This window comes from Sander lucioperca, chromosome 23 (assembly GCF_008315115.2).
Source record: "Sander lucioperca isolate FBNREF2018 chromosome 23, SLUC_FBN_1.2, whole genome shotgun sequence".
NCBI classification, from domain to species: Eukaryota; Metazoa; Chordata; class Actinopteri; order Perciformes; family Percidae; genus Sander; species Sander lucioperca.
The window spans coordinates 13737400-13758620 of record NC_050195.1 but is presented as its reverse complement, the minus strand read 5'-3'; the positions used below and the strand labels follow the sequence as shown (position 1 = coordinate 13758620).

The 21221-nt window shown below is 41.4% G+C and overlaps 1 protein-coding gene across 1 annotated transcript in view; it reads left to right on the top strand.

Annotated features, from left to right (window-relative positions):
- Positions 1-21221, top strand: part of LOC116048944 (SCO-spondin-like) — a 147883-nt gene that overhangs the window by 34969 nt on the left and 91693 nt on the right. Inside the window, exons 30-67 of the mRNA XM_035998115.1 lie at positions 219-333; positions 528-649; positions 768-941; positions 1027-1260; positions 1377-1499; positions 1810-1907; positions 3932-4163; positions 4284-4436; positions 4829-4966; positions 5091-5273; positions 5416-5566; positions 5758-5917; positions 6241-6289; positions 7045-7149; positions 7309-7436; positions 8312-8432; positions 11229-11356; positions 11468-11609; positions 11723-11854; positions 12065-12239; positions 12467-12542; positions 12947-12968; positions 13151-13271; positions 13435-13648; positions 14093-14234; positions 14413-14589; positions 15781-15975; positions 16107-16184; positions 16290-16445; positions 16739-16897; positions 17426-17590; positions 17683-17874; positions 18006-18128; positions 18887-19016; positions 19304-19429; positions 19828-19919; positions 20146-20349; positions 20956-21126. Of these exons, the coding sequence (XP_035854008.1) occupies positions 219-333; positions 528-649; positions 768-941; positions 1027-1260; positions 1377-1499; positions 1810-1907; positions 3932-4163; positions 4284-4436; positions 4829-4966; positions 5091-5273; positions 5416-5566; positions 5758-5917; positions 6241-6289; positions 7045-7149; positions 7309-7436; positions 8312-8432; positions 11229-11356; positions 11468-11609; positions 11723-11854; positions 12065-12239; positions 12467-12542; positions 12947-12968; positions 13151-13271; positions 13435-13648; positions 14093-14234; positions 14413-14589; positions 15781-15975; positions 16107-16184; positions 16290-16445; positions 16739-16897; positions 17426-17590; positions 17683-17874; positions 18006-18128; positions 18887-19016; positions 19304-19429; positions 19828-19919; positions 20146-20349; positions 20956-21126 (5406 nt within the window). The remainder of the gene's footprint in view (positions 1-218; positions 334-527; positions 650-767; positions 942-1026; positions 1261-1376; positions 1500-1809; positions 1908-3931; positions 4164-4283; positions 4437-4828; positions 4967-5090; positions 5274-5415; positions 5567-5757; positions 5918-6240; positions 6290-7044; positions 7150-7308; positions 7437-8311; positions 8433-11228; positions 11357-11467; positions 11610-11722; positions 11855-12064; positions 12240-12466; positions 12543-12946; positions 12969-13150; positions 13272-13434; positions 13649-14092; positions 14235-14412; positions 14590-15780; positions 15976-16106; positions 16185-16289; positions 16446-16738; positions 16898-17425; positions 17591-17682; positions 17875-18005; positions 18129-18886; positions 19017-19303; positions 19430-19827; positions 19920-20145; positions 20350-20955; positions 21127-21221) is intronic.

Here is a 21221-nt window from a genome sequence, read left to right as displayed (position 1 = left end):
TGCTCTATCAAAAAATCTAATGAGCAAAGTACTGTTATTCACAGACTTTATCATGTAAGGTACTTCGTCAGCAAATTTAATCAAGCACAGCATTATTTAAACAATTTAGTAAATTGTGTCTTGTTTTCTGTGTTTTTACATGTGGGCGTACTTGCATGATTACTTTTCTCTACGGAATGTATGTTACTATGTGATGAACTGTACTTTTGTTGGTCCAGACTGCGGAGTGGTGTGTGATGAGGGGGAATTCCTGTGCGCCGGAGGACGTTGCATTCTCTACCTCCACCGCTGTGATGGACATGATGACTGTGGGGATCTCAGTGATGAGAGGGGGTGTGTTTTTTAGATCTGCTGAACGTTGGTATTTGGGAGTGTCAATGGTTAAATGGACTCACATTTATGAATATGCTTTGAAGAGTTTGTCCTGAAGGTCACCAATATCGGAGACCCTGAACAATATTTTAAGAAAGTTACATCAAATAAATGACTAATGGTAATCATAATCTAAATGTTTTGGCTGTTTATAGGTGTGTGTGTGCACCAGGGGAGTTTCAGTGCCCCGGGGACCTGTGTGTGCCTGCAAACAGAGTGTGTAACGGACACAGAGACTGCCCCTCTGGAACAGACGAAGCTATCTGTCCAAGTAAAGGTACACATATTCATACAGCATTTAATTGTGTTGGCTATAAGTTAAATGTGTTTTTTCCCAAAGCCATTCTGCATGGTTTAAATCCGTGATCAAATGTCATCCTTTTTGTTACTAGCAGTGACCTGTGCTCCTGACCAGTTTGCCTGTAGTGACGGTACATGTGTTGCCACCACAAAGTTGTGTGATGGAACAACAGACTGTCCAAGTGGAGAGGATGAGAACAGAACCAACTGCTACACTGTTATCATAACACCGTCACCCTCACCTGTCACCCCAACTATGCCAACTCCAGGTAAGGATAGTCATGATTCAGAAATTTTAGTTTAGGATATTCTTTCAGTATCTAGTGTTTCTCTTATACACCCCTGTTTCTCCAGCTTGTAGGTCCTATGAGTTCAGCTGTGCCACTGGTTGGCAGTGTGTGCCTAAGGCCTGGCGTTGTGATGGGGAAACAGACTGTATGGATGGTAGTGATGAGCATGAGTGTAACGCCCCCTGTGGCCCTGGCCAGGTGCCTTGTCTTAGTGGGGACCAGTGTGTGGACTACCATCAGCTCTGTGATGGAACCCCACACTGCAGGGATGCCTCAGACGAGAGTATTGACAACTGTGGTAAGTTAATTTTAATACAAATGGAAAGGTGCAAAATGACAACAAAAATAATTCATGTCATCAGGCAACAGGCAACAGGTTAATGGACACTGACAATAATTCTCGCTGAATACTAGGCTCTACTCGAATACCTCCCTGTCCAGGCAGCTTCCTATGTGACAACCGCACCTGTGTGAACGTGTCGCAAGTGTGCAACGGCGTTCCAGACTGTCCACATGGCGAGGATGAGTTATTGTGTGGTGAGTTCTCATGAGATAAGGAGAAGAGAGAGGTGAGAATAGAAGCGAGGATAGATTGAAGAGATGGAGCATGGACTACAGATAACCTTACAAAATGTTCATTGTTGTGTTCAAAGAGTGGAAGATAGGGAATACAAAAGGAAAGCAAAGAAGAAATGAAGAAAGGGAAGCATAGAGAGAGGAAGAAATCAAGGAAGGAAATTTGAAGGCAGGGAACATCCCAGTCTACCATATTCACAAAATTTGATGGTGACAGATCTTGTAATCTCCTACATGTTTAATAATAATTTTGAAATCTTGCTCTGTCCAGATAAAACCGTCTCACCAGTGCCACCTGACAGTAGGAACACCACTGTCCTCTGCCCGGAATTTACCTGTATGGATGGATCCTGTGTCCCCTTTAACATGGTATGTCTAAGACTGACATGATATCCTCCAGCAGCAAGCCAAGCTTTACATATTTAGTTAGTAGTGGGTGATTGAATAGGTAAGAAAAATGATAACATGCTCTTTTGTACCATAATGTTAGAGGAAGTTCCAGTTGTTGCATTGCATAATTGCATCATCTTCTACTAGCACTTTTGTGTATTTGGACAGGATTTCCTCACAGGCGGTGAAGGCCTAGAAATAATTAGACAGTTTTATATTGTCCAGAAAGTTTCTAAAATTATTGCATATTGCTGTTTAAAAAAAAATGTTTTACTTAAAATGATTTTCTTTTAAAAAATAAGAAAACAAAAAACATATGATTATATGGTTTAAAGGGGACCTATTATGCTCATTTTCAGGTTCATATTTGTATTTTGGGTTTCTACTAGAACGTGTTTAAATGCTTCCATTTTTCTCATACTGTCTGTCTGAATATACCTGTATTCACCCTTTGTCTGAAACGATCCGTTTAAAGGTGCTGTAGGTAGGATTGTGAAGATCCAGGACTTAGCCAAAAAATTTGAACAATGACAACTTCTCAGTCCCTCCCCCCTTTTCTGCTAAAGCCCAAACGGTCTCCTAAGCCCCTCCCCCCACAAGGGAGAATGAATGCGTGTGCATGAGCAGTGATTCACACACAGTTAGACACCCCCCCTGGCCCTGATTGGTGCATCTCAACAGGGAGCGGTGGATTTTTGCAAATCGCACTACAGGTTTTTTTTTTAAATGACCTGCCTCATGTAGTTCTACTGGAACATAAGGTCAGTTTCAGCAGATATGACAGAAAGGTAGTTTTATAAGGCTTACCTACTGCACCTTTTACGCACCTGTCTCTTTAAAGTGATGGTTCGGAGTAATTTCACCCTAGGGTCCTTTGCACCATGACCTCGAGCCAAACAACCCCCCAGAAGCTTTTTTAAACTGGATCGAACATTGGGCGAGTTAGCGTTATCAGCTGGTTAGCTTAGTGCAGACACTAACGGACCCAGGTTTGTATCTCGTAAATTACCCCACTAATAATGCCCGAAATGATACCAAACTTCTACAGTAGTACAAATAGGATATATACTCATAAAACGATGGATTGGAAAGTTTGTAAGTACACCAGGAGTTTATTTAAATAACACTTGCCTGCTAGCTTCTGCTCTCTGCTGCTACTGCTACCGGGCAGTAAGAGTGCTTAGGGACGTCTACAAATTACAACACTGAAATTAATTTAATGATTAAATAAGGTAGTGTCTCCAAACTTACCTCAATTATAACTTGTCTCCTGCTAGTTGTACTACAGCACTTACCTTTAAAAAATTAAATTAATAAATATTTTTTGTCTCTTTTCGGTGTTGTAATTTACGAGATACAAACCTGGATCCATTAGCGCCTGCATTAAACTAACCAGCTGATAGCGCTAACTCGACCAATGTTATAACAAGGGAAAAAGGCTTATGGGGGGTTGTTTGGCTCGAGGTCATGGTGCAAAGGACCCTAGGGTGAAATTACTCTGAACCATCACTTTAAGCCCCCCTCCCAAAAAAGCCTATTTTGATTGGTCAGCTTTTTTGGATCTTCCGCATCCACACTCACAGCGTCTGCACCGTCATTGCACCCAGGGAATGACTGTAACGGCACTATAGCAGCACTTTCTACCTATATGAAGTTGTGACATCACAACCTTACAGTCCTCGGCACAGTTTCTGGATACGGGCTGTGTGCATTTCTCTGTGGATTGAGAGTTTTGATTTCACAGTATTAATATAGCAACTCAACCTGATTTATAATAAAAAAAGGACATGGAAATCTCACGTTTTACAACATGGGACCTTTAATTAGCAGTCATCTTGATTAGTCATCATCAGTATGCACTATAGAAAACATTCCATTTATTTCATTAAGTTAAAGAAATGTTGGCATTAAAATTATATTACATTAAAAATGAATAAAAGCAGCAACAATGGGCTTCCCCCCTCACATACATTCCTGTTCACTAACCCCACTCTATTACCTAGGTGTGTAATGGTGTGGTAGATTGCCCAGACTCCTCACTAGCACCACTTGGAGTCCCCACTGATGAGCAGGACTGTAGAAGCTGGAGCTCCTGGGGTCCGTGGAGCCCCTGCAGCACATCCTGTGGTACAGGCTCCATGAGCAGGCAGAGAACCTGCCCTCCAGGAGATCCACTGCGCCACTGTCGGGGACAGGACTTCCAGAGGCAGCAGTGCTTTAACATAACATGCCCTGGTAAGGAGATGGACATGAGCTAAAAGAAGAATTTTTTTTCAAAAATAAACATTCTCAAAGTCTTGATGCATAGTTTATAATATGTACAGTATTTGTTTCTAAATTGTTTCCCTTCTCCAGTGGATGGTCAGTGGCTGCCATGGTCGAGCTGGTCGAACTGTTCCAGCGGATGTGGTGGAGTGCAGGTCAGACACAGAGGCTGCATCCCTCCTCGCTATGGAGGCCAAGACTGTTCCCAGCTCCCTGGACCATCCAACCTACCCATGGAAATCAGTAAGAGCTGTCTGTAAACTAACGTTGAACTGAAATAAATAATACTGACTTGGCTAAAAAACACTGTTCAGAATGAATAGAAATGACAATAATAAGGGACAGGACACTAGAGGTAAAATATAGCCGTTTTAGTAAGAACAGATGTTTTTTGACCAAATCAATCTGTGTATAATTTTTATGAATAAAGAAATTATTATTAAAAGAAACTCTTGATAGAAATTGATGTAATCTTAAAATGTTGGCAATGTATTTTTCATATGATAGTGCTGTTTCAAAATGCAAAAATTGAACAAAACAATTTGAAGAGTAGTAAAGAAAGTGTGAATGCTAAGAAGGAATAAACGATTTAAAAAAAAAGAACTATTCTCCTTTTCTTCCCCGTCCTACTCCAGAGCGTTGTCCTGACGATGGATGTGCCAACACCAGCTGTCCCACTGGGCTGGTGAGACACAGCTGTGCTCCCTGCCCAGTGTCCTGTGCCCACATCAGCAGTGGGACGACCTGTGATTCAATAGCACCCTGCTCCTCAGGTCAGTCAGAAGAAATCTGGAATATCTTGTGCTCTAAAATAAATGGTTGCTTCTTGCCATTTTAAAATTGTCAACATTTCTCTCACAAGACTTTTTCTCACAATCAACTTGTCCCTAACTCCAGGTTGTTGGTGTCCGGAGGGCCTGGTGATGAGCCATAAGCAACAATGTGTGTTACCAGAGGAGTGTGTGTGTGAGGTGGCAGGTGTGCGCTACTGGCCCGGCCAGCAAATGAAGGTGGACTGTGAGATTTGTGTTTGTGAGAGAGGAAGGCCTCAGAGATGCCAGCCTAACCCAGACTGTTCAGGTGAGTATTTCAAATACACAAAATATGTTGTTTCATTTCAAGATCAACATCAAATCCACAGTTGACTTTTGCCCACAAACTGGGTATAGTTCTTACCTTAAAGTCTGAGCAATCCTACACAGTGAGTTTTGTAATACTTCAGTGGACTGTGGCTGGTCATCATGGTCTGAGTGGGGAGAGTGTTTGGGGCCCTGTGGTGTTCAGAGTGTCCAGTGGTCGTTTCGCAGCCCAAACAACCCCATCAAGCATGGAGATGGGAGAACGTGTAGAGGAATTTACAGGAAAGCCCGCCGGTATGTAGCCCTTTCCTCATGGGACTGTTAACTACTTTTAATGTTTCTACTACTTGACTTTTCCACTACTACTACTGTCTTAGTGTCTAACACCATGCACTTATGAGCAAACACACATGCATTCCATTACTCATGTATACATTGTGTGCGTGTGTGTGTGTGTGTGTGTGTGTGTGTGTGTGTGTGTGTAGGTGCCAGACAGACCCCTGTGATGAGTGTGAGTACCAGGGTCAGTCCCATGCTGTGGGAGACAGATGGAGGTCAAACCACTGCCAGTTATGTCACTGTCTGCCCAACCTTACAGTGCAGTGTTCCCCCTACTGTCCATACGCTGTCAGTGGATGTCCACAGGTAAGATTATAAGTGCGTGTGTGTTGTTATTCAAGTGACTGCACTTACTGTATATGCTTGAGTCTGTGCCCATGTCTTACAGAAATATGATGCAGTACATTGGTACATTTGCATATGTATTTGAGTTTGTGAGTATATGTGCTTAAAGGCATCTGTATTTTAATCTTATCTCATGTAAACAGTCCAATCCAAATTTATCCCGCCATTGTCCACAGCTCTGCTTCCTCTGCAGCCTTTGCTTTTCCTCTACATAATTGTGTCTCATAGCAACTCTACAACACGTACGATTGAGTCAAATGGTGATTGTTCTTTTGTTTGTGCAGGGCCAAAGTCTGGTGCCTGGAGAGGGAGACAGGTGTTGTTACTGCCAAGGTAAAATCATAACCGTTGTTCTGCTATCTACACTAAATAAATGTCTTCCTGTTTAATGATGAATGAAAGTATTTCCATTCACCCATTATACACAACTTACTGCATTCCATGGTTACTAATGTTGCCACTGAGTGATCATTAATGTCAGAGATGACGTTGATCCCATTAAATGATATAAAGAATCCTTTTTTATTTGTCCCCCCCCCCCTTGGAGGGAGTGTTTTATTTTCCTTGTTGTCCATACACATGTCCTTTTTTCTAAGGTTGCTTGTATCAAGAAAAGCTCAAATCCTCTGCTCATCCAGGGCAGAGAGAGGAACCCTTGCTCCCCTCTTCTTCTGACTACAGACATATCCCACATTTTACCATTTACTGTACCTGCTAAAGAAAACTCTAAACAAGAGACCCAACAGTATATCAAACACTACCTGCGGAGTCAAACATCTCAAACCTGATAGAAATTGTTCAGGGTTTTGTGCCAGAATTTGTAACTGTAGTAGTAGTAGTAGTAGTAGTAGTATTTTTACTTTTGTATAAACTTAAAGATGCACCAAGAGCTTTTGAAGATGAAGAAAATGAGATGAAAAGAGAGGATTAGTAAAACAAAATCTATATAAAGATCCTACTCATTTAGTTCCTTAACAAGAGAATTGCAGCCACTCCAGATATAAGGTCCAGTTCATTCTTGCAAACATTGCGATAATAAAGTGAGTGTTTTATGACATTAATCTTTTTATTCTACAACTACTCTGTAGAAGGAATTGACAACATTCCTGTGACAATAAGCCCTGTCACTATGACCACCAAGCCAGCAGAAGACCCTACACCTCTGGTTCCAACATATCCACTTCCTCCTGGAGGTTTGTGTTTTTCTCATGCCATTTCACAGGTATATAGCTTTATAAGCTCTATAGAGCATATAAGCTTTTATTAAGCATCTATGATTATTATTCAAGGGTTTATCTATTTCCACTCATATTTTTTTCTTGGAATCTCAACTCCTCTCCTCCTCTGTTTAGATGAGTGTTGGGTTCCTCTGGGTGTTCAGACTCTCCCAGCCTCCAGTTTCAGTGCCTCGTCACAGCAGACTGGTCACCCCCCTGAGGCAGGTCGCCTCCATGGGTGGGACCCCCATAGGGACCTCCAGGTACAGTACACTTTGCCGATAGATTTATACAATACGACCCGACTTTATACTGTTCATCCTGGTGAAATGTCTTCGAGTCACGTTGCTAAATCCCCACTAGTTACAAAAAAATATGTTTGTACTAAATTTAAACTGAGTTTTTAAAGTGCCCATATTATGGTACTTTTTTCTGGGATTTGGGGTGTTATTTTGTGTCTCTGGTGTTTTTTTTAACTGACCATGCCTGCTCTTCACACTCGTCATGTGCTCTTTCTGCCTCTGACCACTGCATTGCTAACATGGTCTCCTGGGCCTGAAGGTTCAAGGCTCAAGGGATGGCATTGTTGGTTGGTTGGTTGGTTGGTTAGTCGGTCAGTCAGTACCTAGACCACTCCAGACTGTAATATTTACAATTTATTTTTTTACCATGGCATTTGGCACAGACATTCAAGGTCTCCTGGGGATGAATCTGAATGTCCTTGGTGATCCTCTGACTTTACCTCTTGTGTCAGCAGCAGTATTACACTTTTGGTTTTGACACCTTGCCATAAACTTTGGTACAGACATTTATGTCCAACCTCAAGATGAATTGCAATCTCGTTTCTTCTGCATCATCATTTTCAATGGTTTTATTTGTATTTATTGTACACTTTGGTTGCTGTATATACTAAGCCGTATATCCAACTTGACACATATTAATGCGAAAGTGCTTTAAAACCAAATAACTATGGTTGACAAAGACTCAATGACATGGTGTTATATTGTCAATGCACAGTATTTTCCTCTTTACATCACCAACTCTGTATTTATACAACAGTCCTAATGAAAGTATCGCTTGCAAGTCTTTAACATGCAACATTAACATTACATGTAATCTGCAAAACATGTATCTGCAGGGCTGGAGTCCAGAGCCTGAGGAATATAAGGACCTACCACAGCGGAACCCTGAGGGACACACTAGCAACACACAAAGTCCATACCTACAGCTAGACCTGCTAAAACCATACAACATCACTGGTAAGCATCGTGCAGGTGCCATAGTACAAGTACAGATAGAAATGCTGGTTTACTAAATCAATTTTCATTTCAATTTCAATTTTATTTATAGTATCAAATCATAAAAGTTATCTCAAGACACTTTACAGATAGAGTAGGTCTAGACCACACTATAATTTACAAAGACCCAACAATTTCCCACGACCAAGCAGTTGGAAAAAATTCCTTTTAGGCAGAAACCTCGAGTGGTGAGGAAAAACTTCCTTTAGGCAGAAACCTCGGCCAGACCCAGGCTCTTTATGGGCGGCATCTGTCGCTGCCGGTTTGGACACAGACACTGATTCAGAGGAGAAATTTGATTCATAATAATTATAGCAGTTGGAATGATGAACAGTGGCAGTTATAGTAACAATAAAGATAGTGGAACTATGACTAGAAAAGTAGTTGTAGCAGTTCAGGGCATAGCGGGGCGATGTGGGGCGTAGTGGGGCGTTGTAGGGCACAGCAGGGCGTCGAGCAAGACCACAGCAGCTGCAACCATGATTTAGGTGCCACCCCAATCCAAGGAAAACTGCAAGGCTAGAAAACATAAGGACTCTGGCCCCCAGAGTGTCTGCTTAGAAAAATTCTGGCCCTTGGAAAAATTTTGTTGATGACCCCTGGCCTAGAGGAAGTATATATAAGGTGAATAGAATTGGTCCAAGTACCGAGCCTTGTGGAACACCACGGATAACTGTAGAGTGTCTGGAGGATTCATCGTTAACATGAACAAACGACAATCGATTTGATAGATTAGACTCAAACCAGTTTAGCGCTATTCCTTTAATGCCAATAAAAGATTCCAGTCTCTGTAACAGGATGCTATGGTCACTAGTGTTGAATGCATCACTAAGATCTAGTAAGACAAGTATGGAGCCAAGTCCTTTGTCTGAAGCAGTTAGAAGGTAATTTGTAATTTTCACCATTGCCGTCTCTGTGTTATGATGTATTCTAAATCCTGACTGAAAATCCTCAAATAAACTATTGTTATGTAGAAAGTCACATAACTGATTAGTGACTACCTTCTAAAGGATCTTGTAGAGGAAGGGGAGATTAGATATAGGTCTATAGTTGGCTAAGACCTCAGGATTGAGAGTGGGTTTTTTAAGAAGAGGTTTTATCACAGCTACTTTAAATGACTGCAGTACATGACCTGTTAATGAAGACATTGATCATATCTAGTAACAAAGTGTTAACCACGGATAACGCTTCTTTAAGTAGTCTAGTTGGGATGGGGTCTAAGAGACAGGTAGATGGCTTAGCTGAAGAAATCTTTTGCATTAATTGGTGAAGGTCAATAGGAGAAAAGCTGTCTAAGTATATGTCAGGTCTTAAAGCTGTGTTTAGGGGTCCTGTGTTTTTAAAGATAAACCGTTAGAAGTTGAGATCAGGAAGTGATGAATTTTATCTCTAATTGTTATAATTTTATCATTAAAGAAGATTATGAAGTCGTCACACTCAGAGCTATAGGAATAGATGGCTCAATAGAGCTATGACTATCTGTCAGCCTGGCTACAGTGCTGAAAAGAAACCTTGGGTTGTTCCTATGTTCTTCTATTAATAATGAGTAATAGGCTGCTCTGGCATTTCTGAAGGTCTTCCTTTATTTTTTAGACTGTCTTGCCAGTCTAAATGAGATTCTTTCAGATTGGTGGAACGCCATTTACTTTCAAGTTTTCGCGGGTTTGTTTTAATTTATGGATTTGGGAGTTATACCAAGGTGCTAGTTTCCTTTGTTTCATCACCTTCTTTTTGAGAGGAGCAACAGAGTCTAAAGTTGTCTGAGGGCAGGCAATAGCACAGTCTACAAAATTATCAATTTGGGAGGGACTAAAGTTAACATAGAAGTTCTCTGTTATATTAAGCCATGGCACTGAATTAAATGTCGTTGGAATTACTTCCACGAGTTTAGCGATAGCACTACCAGATAGACATCTAATGTAGAAACTTTTATTATGGTGTATAGTCAGGTAATAAGAATTAAAAAGTTATTAAAGAATGGTCTGATAATAAAGGATTCTGTGGAAATACTATTAAATCTTCAATTTTGATGCCATATGCCAGCAGAAGGTCGAGGGTGTGGTTAAAACAGTGAGTGGCCTTATGCACACTCTGACTGAAACCAATTGAATCTAGAAGTGAGATAATTTCAATACTAAGGCTGTCGTTGTCAACGTCCACATGGATATTAAAATCACCTACAATAAGTACTTTGTCTGATTTAAGGACTAAACTTGATAAAAACTCAGAATGCGGACCTGGAGTGCGGTAAACAACAACAAATAGAATTGGCTGTAATGTTTTCCAGGTTGGATGTGAAAGATTTAGAACAAGGCTTTCAAACGAGTTATAATTTAGTTTAGTATTAATTAATAGGCTTGAGTCAAAGATGGCTTCAAGTGGTAGTTTACATTTTTTTTTGTTTTTTGAGTACAGCTCATCTTTTGTTTACTTTTTATTTAATTGATTTGATTTGGGGGAATGAGACCATGGTTATGGAACCAGGAGTGGGTAACTGCTCCAACGAAGGCGCAGAGAAGCGTGTAGCACTGCACCTCTGATTCCTGGTTTCAACTCTGGGTTGTCATGGTTTAGGACCGGTAATAGACTCAGGTCAGAATTCTTGATATGACAGCAGCTCTGTCCAAAGTGGAATGAATGCCGTCTCTCCTAATCAGACCAGGTTTTCCCCAGAACGCAATCCAATTCCTATGTGAGATTATGTAGCCTACTGTATATCAGTAAAATAAAATTTTCTATCCCTCTACCGTCCTGTAGGTGTGCTTACCCAGGGTGGTGGTATGTTTGGCACATTCGTGTCCAGCTTTTACCTCCAGTTCAGCCAGGATGGCAGACAGTGGTACACTTATAAAGAACTGGTTACTGATGCCCGGCCTAGAGCCAAGGTTAGACATCAAACCCACCAAGTCCATGCAACTTTCCATCATATACATCGAAGGCCACTTGCTGTTGCTTTTTCAGATCATAAAATGGATGTATCACCATTTTCCCTTCAGGTTTTTCATGGTAATGATGATGATGAAGGGGTGGCACAGAGCCGACTGGACAGGATGGTGTTGGCGCAGTTTGTCCGCCTGCTGCCACACGACTTTCAGAATGGCATCTACCTTCGACTTGAGATCATGGGCTGTGGAGATGGTTAGTGGATAGTTCAATGCTACTTTGCTGGTGTTACGTGACTTTGTCTACAAATGTGATTCTAAAATGCTCTCCTCTCCTCTGATTGAATACCCCCACTACTCCCTCCCCAGTCTCCCCAATAGGTGGCTGCAGAGAGAAGGAGTTTCAGTGTAAAAATGGTCGCTGTGTGCCAGCAGGTCCACTGGGAAGTGTTTGTGATGGAGTTAATGACTGTGGGGATGGATCAGATGAGATGTACTGTGGTGAGCTTGCCAACCTAACACACCTTGGTTTCATTAATTGTATAAGAACCATGCAACTGTAAAGTGTTATTATTAACGGTTTTGCCAATTGTTTGTGTAACATTTGATCCTGCTGCTTTTTAGTTTTCTAAAATGGGCTTTGTAAGTCACACATACCAAAACTGAATATAGAAATCCTTCTCACGTAGTCTGACCATTCTCCACATGCAGGTACGCAGCCATCCCCTACAGCCGTCAGTCCACGCAGCTGCCCTGCTGGTCAGTTCTCCTGCCCCCCACCAGGGGGCTGCATCGATGCAGTAAAACGTTGTGATGGGATCCCCCACTGTCCCAAAGGAGAGGATGAAACTGGCTGCCATCCCTACATCACTACCCAGTCAGACAAGTACTGTAGTAGAGGATATTATTATGATTTGTAGCTGTGGTAATAACAGTTGTAGTAATTGTGAAATTTGATAGATCATGTTGTTATTCCACTCCTGCATTCTGCTTCTTGCTTTGTATGTTATCTCTGTTTATCAAGCTCTTCTTTCCTTCTTTCTTGGTGCTGTAAAATAATCAAGAATGACTTTCGGAATTTCCTATGCTTTCATGTTGTGTGCTAATTTACAGACCACACACGCCTACCCCTGCTCCTCTTAGGACTCCGTCCAAGGCTGCTGTCACTTATCCTGCAGTAACACCAACGGTAATAGAACACTTCAATTAATCATCAGTTCCTTCAAATTCTTCATTTCTGTGTCACTGATGTTTATGCCTCAATATGTCCTTAATTCCTGATTCAATGTAATCCAAATGTAAGAGAAATGGATTAGTGAAGGGGCCTTGAGTTTGACACGTGGTTTAAAGTATTAGAAAATTTTAAATTTTTCCAGTCAATATTATACATTTTATAAACTTGTTATGTAAAAACGTTACAGCTGAAATGTATACTAATAATTTAATGCCTGAGACATTTATTTTGAAAAGGGGTACAAGACAGGGCAGTAATTGAACTGCTTGCAGACAGAATTAGACAAGACCCAAAGATTACAGGTGTTAATATAGATATATCAATATCCACCCTCAATTTATTTTCCAATGTATTTACAGGATGGTGGCCCAGGATATCGTGGTGAGTGTTAAATGCAGTTTAGATTTATTTTTTGTGTTTGGAGAACAGCAGCCTCTGTTAATTTCTTATTAAAAAAATTCAAATCTCACTGCATGCCAAATGTTTTATTGTGTTGTGTTTGAAGTGTTCAGTTTCCCAAACTGTCTCTGTTGGATGGTGTTAAAATTCATCCTATTGTGCAGGCATCTGCTCCTCTCCCCTTGGACTGGAGGATGGGAGAATTCGATATGGTCAGCTGACCTCATCCTCGCACCGTGAGAACAACCCTGCTGATGGTGGACGACTTAACATCGTCCCTAACGTGTGAGTGATCAGATCTTTGTATGGTTGACACCCCTAAAGCATATACTAGTCTGAACATTTGATGAGTTTTTTTGCATGCACCTAAAACCTTTTGGATCCTAATGTGAATAAAATATAAAGCATCCAGAAAAATAACAGACCATATCATCTTTCATCTGTGCAGTCAGGTCATGGATCCTGGATGGAGCCCCTTACCTACAGATCCCCAGCCTTATTTTCAGGTGGACTTCCTGGAACCCACATGGATATCAGGGATGGTGACCCAGGGCTCTGAACGCATGTTGGGTTACCTCACTAAATATCGCCTGGCCTTCGCCCTGCACAGCAGCCTCTTCACAGACTATACTGAGGATGGCAAGCCTGGTGGACCTGCTAAGGTATTTCTACTAATGTGGACATTTATTGTCTTATTTATCATCAGATGTTTTCTGTATGTACATTTATCCTCATATGATGAAATGTTTAATGGATGTGGTCATAAATGCGAGACAAAAAGAAAAATCGACATGTTATTCTAGTCATAAACTCGCATTCAGAAGTAGTTTTAGTCGTGCAACAGAAAACTCAGATTGGACAGATAGTCTAGCTAGCTGTCTGGATTTACCCTGCAGAGATCTGAGGAGCAGTTAACCATAGTCCTCACAAATCCACCAGAGTTTAGAATGCCAACACAAAGACAGAGGAAGGGGATGGACATCTGGCCTAAATGAGGGGACACCGTTTTCCGGCGGGACCAAACAATCCCAGAAATTAATAGCGTCGATATAGACTTTCTAATCATTACACGCTCATGTGGAAGTGTCCTCTTGATTGTGGTGTAGGTGTTTGAGGTGCGGATGGTGGGCAGGAACCCTGCGACCCGCTGGCTCGGTCGGCTGGTCAGAGCTCGCTACCTGCGCATCATCCCTGTGGAGTTCAGACACACCTTCTACCTACGTGTGGAGATACTCGGCTGCAGAGGAGGTAAAGGAATTCAAGTCTGAATGCACAACTAAAGGATATCACTGATAATTCTCAGGACTTAGATCCTTTTGTATACTAGCTCATCTAAAAGTTCTTTGTTTTACAGAACTAGTGCTGGACTGTTCAGCCTACTTCCAGCATTGTTAATATGAAACAACCTTTCCTCCTGCTCTTGTAGATGAGCTGGTGACCCCCAGTAGTGTGACCACATCTCCCTCTGGTGGTGGGAAAGTGACTGTGCCGAAATGTAAGCCAGGCCAGTTTGCATGCCAGCGCAGTGAAGAGTGCGTCTCCGTCTCTGTGCTTTGTGATGGTCGACCAGACTGCAAGGACCACTCTGACGAGATCAACTGTGGTGAGGGCTCAGCCATATTCGGTCATGCATATTTTTTATCTTCTTTTGAGTCATCCCACACCACCAATTTTTTTTATCTCCTATATGGTTAAGTGATTGAAGTGACAATTTATTTGACAATTTATTAATAATATAATACACTTTATTTATATAGCACCTTTGAAAACACAATTACAAAGTGCTTTGCAGAAAAAAACAGAACACATTTAAAACAAAGAGAATAAAATGAACTTAAAGTGACTATATGTCATTTTTACACATTTCTGAAACTGTGTAATGTTCCATCTGATGATCATAAATGACCTGTAACAGCAAACGAGACTAACAGTGAAAAGAACGCTAGTTTTATATAGTTTTTATTAAGGTCTCTGCCAAGGTCTGATTTTTCCTGCGAAGTCAGAGAATGATTTACGGCAGGTAGACGGAGCTACAGTAACACATTCTGAAGGGTCACAGGTTTCTTTGTAACACCAGAATAGCCTGTGTTAGTGTATCCAGCCAGGTAAAAGGTAGCAGGAGATTTCTTTACATAGGCCTAATTATATTTTTATATTTTAGAAGTTATCTGCTGTAGTTATGACTGATACTGGTGCAGGACTATCAGGAAAGAAGGAAATTAAACAAAGAACAACTAAAAGCTATGTAATATGTCTATTTCATTCATAAAATAACTTTACAATGCACAATGTGGTTGTACATCAGAGGCCTAAATTAAAGTGATGTCTCCCCTTCCATTTATCGCGGACGTTTTCCTTTTAATCCGTGTTTGTGTTCCCTACTTTTTTCTTTTCCCTCGTACCCCTGTACTTGTGTAAAGTTATTATTAGGTTGGTTGCTACAACAATCTCTTAATGCTTTGGCTGGTGACCCAGTGACAGTGATACCTGGTTTAGCTCACGATTCATCCAAAGTAGACTAAGTTACCGTAGCAACACTGGAAATACAACAATGCTTCTGTAACGTATTATCTTATTGTAGATGAATGATTTTCTGTCTGAGCAAAATTTTCACATATAGCCACATTAAAGCCTCAAATATATTAAGTGCAAAATTTAAAGTGATAAAAAGGAAGTTAAAAACCAAGGATTTCGTCAAGAAATATACAGCACCTTCCTTACTCACTTTTGTTTCATTTGTCTTTATCCTTGTGTGTCTTTGTTTATGTCTCTTTCATCTCATCTTCTTCTTAAGGTATGGCTACAACCAAAGGCTCTCCAGGGCTGCAGAACCAGACCAGTTCCACAGGGAGACCAGGTTTCCATGGTGACAGTACAACAGGTGCCCCAGGCCTCCATACCACCAGGTCCCAAGGTGGTCTTCCTGGCGTGGCTAGCCCAGGGGTCACAAGTCAAACAGGACTTCAGAAGACTACAACTTCAAGTACAGGTATAATCAGCTGATGATAAAATCTACTCTCTACTCATTGTTGTTGGGTTTTTATTAGTCTCCCCCTTCCATTTTTGGGTATGTCTGTTTGCAAGTCATTTTTGATCAATTCAGACCATCCCTCTACCCAGGAGCCACCACAGGTCAACCTGGACTGCATCCCCCCACAACCACCCATTCTGGAAGACCTGGGTTGCAAACCACAGAAGGTGAGATACACAACAGCCTTGCTAGTTATGCTACAACCAGGCAAGACCCATGGATTAACACTTACCGAATAGACATATATTGTAACCTTTTATTTTTATTTTCAGCCCCGTTGATCGCTACAACCCCCCATGATGGTGGCCTACCCAGAGTGCTTTGCATGGAGGGTCAGTTTGTGTGCCGGACTTTAGGCTGTGTCGACTCGGCACAAGTGTGCGACGGCAAACCGGACTGTTTGGATGGGTCTGATGAAGAAAGCTGTGGTATGCATCAACAACCTGTCAGACTAGAGGAAGAATGGAAATAGAATTACTTCAATTCAACAAACACTGTAAATGTAGAAAAGATGATATTGCTGATATTGGGACCTTATTGAAGATTTATAGTTTCATGATGGACTTCACACACATGGAAAATATGATGTGAAATAAAACAAAATGAAATAAATAATAATGAATGTGTAATTTCTGGAGAGAAAAAAAAAAAAAAAATATATATATATATATGTGTGTATATAAGCATAAAGTTCTGTTATTGCATTCTCATGTCTTATCAGGCACCACAGCCAGACCAGCGGTGACTCCACAGAGCCCCCAGGTGCCCAGCCTCTGCTCTCACAAGCAATTCTCTTGTGTCAGTGGTGAGTGCGTTCACCTGGACCGCAGATGTGACCTGCAGAAGGACTGTGCGGATGGATCAGATGAGAAAGACTGTGGTAAGATATAAGACACCAAAAGTGGTAATAAGGCTAGAGATGTACTGATACCAGTATTGGAAAAAGCCTCCGATATCGTAAAGTACTGGAGTTTATGCACCGATCCAATACCATGTAATTTAGCCCTGAAGAAAATCTGCTTAAAAGTTGTTAATTTATGTTCTTTTTCCGTTGGATAGTGGATAATACAAGAAAGTTCTATGGAATTTTCCGTTATGACTAACTCCAGTCCACTCTTGTATTATTACTAACTGTCAAACTGGATAATACAAGAACATTCTATGGAATTTGTTTGTTTTTGTTCATGTTTCACAAAAAGTCTAATTAATTTAAGTTTAGAAATCATATCACATCTATACAGGGATAGTAGTATACAGCTGTCAAAACGTAATAAAATATATGACACACTGTTATCGGATCAGTACTTGGTATCGACCAATAAGCAAGGTATCGTACCATCTCTAAATAAGACAAAACAAAACAGAGAAATTCTGATATTCTTGCTTCATCCTTTTTCCTCTCCTCTAGTGGACTGCATCATGTCCCAGTGGACAGCGTGGAGTGCGTGCAGTGTGTCCTGTGGTCTAGGCTCCCTGTTCCGGCAGAGGGACCTACTGAGGGAAGCTCTGCCCGGAGGGGCCTGTGGTGGAGCTCAGTTCGACAGTCGAGCCTGTTTCCCTAAAGCATGTCCAGGTGTGTCCTCTGAACCTGAAGTCAAATAGGACCCATCCTTCATAAGTACCCTGTCTGTAATTTATTGGTTTCTCTCCTGTCTCCTTTTGTAGTGAATGGTCACTGGTCAGAGTGGACAGAGTGGTCAGAGTGTGACGCTCAGTGTGGAGGTGGTGTCAGACAGAGGAACAGAACCTGCTCTGCTCCTCCCCCCAAGAACGGTGGGCTGGACTGTAAGGGCATGACCCTGCAGAGCCAGAGCTGCAACAGCCAGCCCTGCACCAAAGACATCAGCACACAGACAGGTGGCTTATACACTGTCAAACAGTAAATCCTGCTGTTGGTGTAATACTATTGCCACATTGATTATTGCATTACTGCATGATTGAGTCTGTAAACTGTCCAAACTATGTTTGTTCCCTGATTGGTTGTTCAGGCTGCGTCAACAGCATGGTGCTGGTGACTGAGGCAGACTGCCATGCTGGGAGGGTGGAGCCCTGTCCTCCTACCTGCTCACATCTCAGCTTGACCAGCAACTGCACTGCAGCATGTATACCGGGTAAGACACACTGTGTGTCACACACAGGAGGGGATGGGGGTCAAGACTGTAGAATGGCATCCAGTGTTCAAAACTAGCACCATCCACTTTACTCACCAGCCAAAATACAATGGTAACTTATTGAGTGGCTGGTAAAATTTTAACATTAACTAGCCATTTGACTGGTGGACGGAAAAGTTTATTTTGAAACCTGGTGACATCATTGTTTTCTTTATAATGTCATGTAGATATGAGCAATTGAGAACATTTTGGGTAAGTTTCTGAGACCCAGTGTCACAGTGAATGAATAGTTTAGAGTATTTAGATTTTGACATTCTTTTTGTTCAGTTCAGTATCCATTATTGCACATAACACAAGACAAAAGAATCCTCTTTTATACATGTATGCTTTGTTGTTGTGATAGTTGTTGAGATAAACAAAGTCATATTTTAATCATGGATTTGGGTGTTTTGGGTTAGTTGCCAAAATTATACAGGTCTCTTGCTATTTAAATTACATTTCTTTGAGAAAATATCAGCATTTAATCATTTACTGGAAATTTCAAGCAGGACTAAATGAATAGGTCATGATGATGAAATGTGATTCAGTGGGTTGACATTTTTTCATATGTTTTATTAAATTATATATAGACAATAAGGATTTTTTTTTTTTTCAAAGCCACAAACCTGTACTGAAGCTTCTAGAATGATAGTAGCTCACACAGGCTCATTCACTGGAAGCTGAAATGCTGATTAAGACATACATTTTGTCTTCTCCAGGGTGTCGCTGTCCTGATGGTCTGTATCTTCATGATGGGCGATGTGTGAATGCCAGCCAATGTGTCTGTTTCTGGGATGGTCGAACACTACAGCCAGGACAGACCGTCAGCTGGGACCAATGTACCACTTGGTGAGAAACAGATTCATTTTTTGCTTTTATAGCGAGCCTGGTTTTCAGAACTGGTTATTTTTTTTTATTATTATATTTAACTAAAATGTAACTTTCCAAATAAATCACTCATTACTATGCAAAATTATTTTTTGTTTATTTTTCATGTCATAAAACCGAGTAGTCGTCATATTTACCAGTTGATAGAAAGCAATATTTTAAATCACACTCAAGTTCTTCCTAGAAATGTCTTGGACAACTGGACTGCTGCTAATTGGAATGTAAAAAATGCAAATATTTGCCAACAGTGTTTGCAAAGATGGACAAGTAACCTGTGACGCCTCCCTTTGTGTTGTGACCTGTAATTGGTCGGCCTGGTCGTCATGGTCACCATGTGATGTAACCTGTGGACCGGGGCTCCAGCAACGCTACAGGTGAGCCTGTTTAAATTAATAGATTTGTAAGGCACTCTTAGACACTCCTTATTCCACTTTCCAAAACACAGATTTTCAAAACAGAAGTGTGATTATTTTGAATTTTATCAATAATTCTGTACTTAATCTGACTTATTTTGTCTGTTTGCTATATTTTGTACACTCTAAATTATGTTGTAGATGCATGCTTGCATTATATATCTTATTTAAAGTTGTCAAAAAAATTGGTTTGCGTATGTTTATATGATTGTAATGCTGCAACAACCTAGTTTACTAGGTATCGTTACTGTAAGTTTATGTCTTAATGCACTTGTTATGGACTTGTGTTTTTATACTGCTCCCACACAACCCATTACATTTGAATCAGGACTCTTTATGCCTTGACTTTTTCTCTTCAGGTCTCAAGTGAACCCAGCTGGAGCAGTCAGAATCCAGCCCTGTGCCGGGGACTCTTCAGAGGTCCGCCCCTGTTCCAGTCCCTGCCTCCCAGGTATACCAACTCACACCCCAGGGACACTATAGTAACACTAATGCAGTCACATTTGATGGTTAAACTTTTTTATACAGAAGCTTTTATTTCTTGAGCAACACTTACAGTATAAGCCTTTCTTCAAATTCTTTATGCAAGTCACTCTCTGGCCAGTATCCTAGTCTTGTAAATCAATGACACGCCTATTACCTACAGTATATGATGACTCTGTCCTCCTCTTGTGCAGTTCTACCAGATGGAGTCAGGAGTGACTGGACCAGCTGGTCAGAGTGCAGTAAAACATGTTTCAACCATGTAGATGATGTTGGAATCAGAAGACGATTTCGCAGCTGCAACCACACCGTCCTACCCTTCAACAACATACACACGGACTCTGCCTGCGATGGAGACAGCGAGGAGCAAGAGCCTTGTAACACTGTACACTGTCCAGGTATTACAGGTGTAGATGCACACACAGAAACTACAACTGCCATCATGTTTCTGTTCCTTCCACTTTTCACAAATGATGTGTTAGTAAGAAGACTAGCAGCGAAAACACACTGGATATGGAAACGCTGTGAAGCGGAGCTATTTTCATTTTGCCGCCCATGTTATCCAATCTGTCAGGTCATACCAGCTGCAATCAGGAGCAGATCAGCCGCACCGGCCCACGGTCTGCAGTGATCGTTTTGCCGTCTCCTCTATTTCTTTCTCGAGCGCAGCCAGATACTTTATAAAATAAAACAAATATCCAAAATAAAACACCCAGGTTTATGGTGATTTTGGCTGTCTTGACTTCTCAGCCGTGTCTAGAGTGAGATGGGTGATCAGGCACACAGAGAGAGAGACCGACTGACGGACAGACAGACAGACAGACAGACAAACAGAGTGACACACACACACACACACACACACACACACACACACACACACACAACCAAACACTCACGGGTGGAGATCGAGAGAAGAGAGAGAGTGCAGAGGATTTAGCTTTGCGGCGCTTCAGCGTCCGGTGTGTTTTTGCTGTTAAAAGCAGATTTTTGTTGTATGCTTCCAGTGAATGGCAGCTGGTCAGCATGGTCATCTTGGTCTCAGTGTTCATCAGAGTGTAACTCTGGCGTCAAAGCAAGAGAGCGATTCTGCAATTCACCCACTCCACAGCATGGGGGCAGCAGCTGCCCCGGGCCACAAATGCAGACAAGAGACTGCAACTCCCACCCTTGCTCAGGTACTGCATCATGTTCGTTTTTTTTTATTACTCAGCTATGGGGGGCCATGGAATCATATGTGTGAATAATATTACTCTATAATCGAATTGTGCTT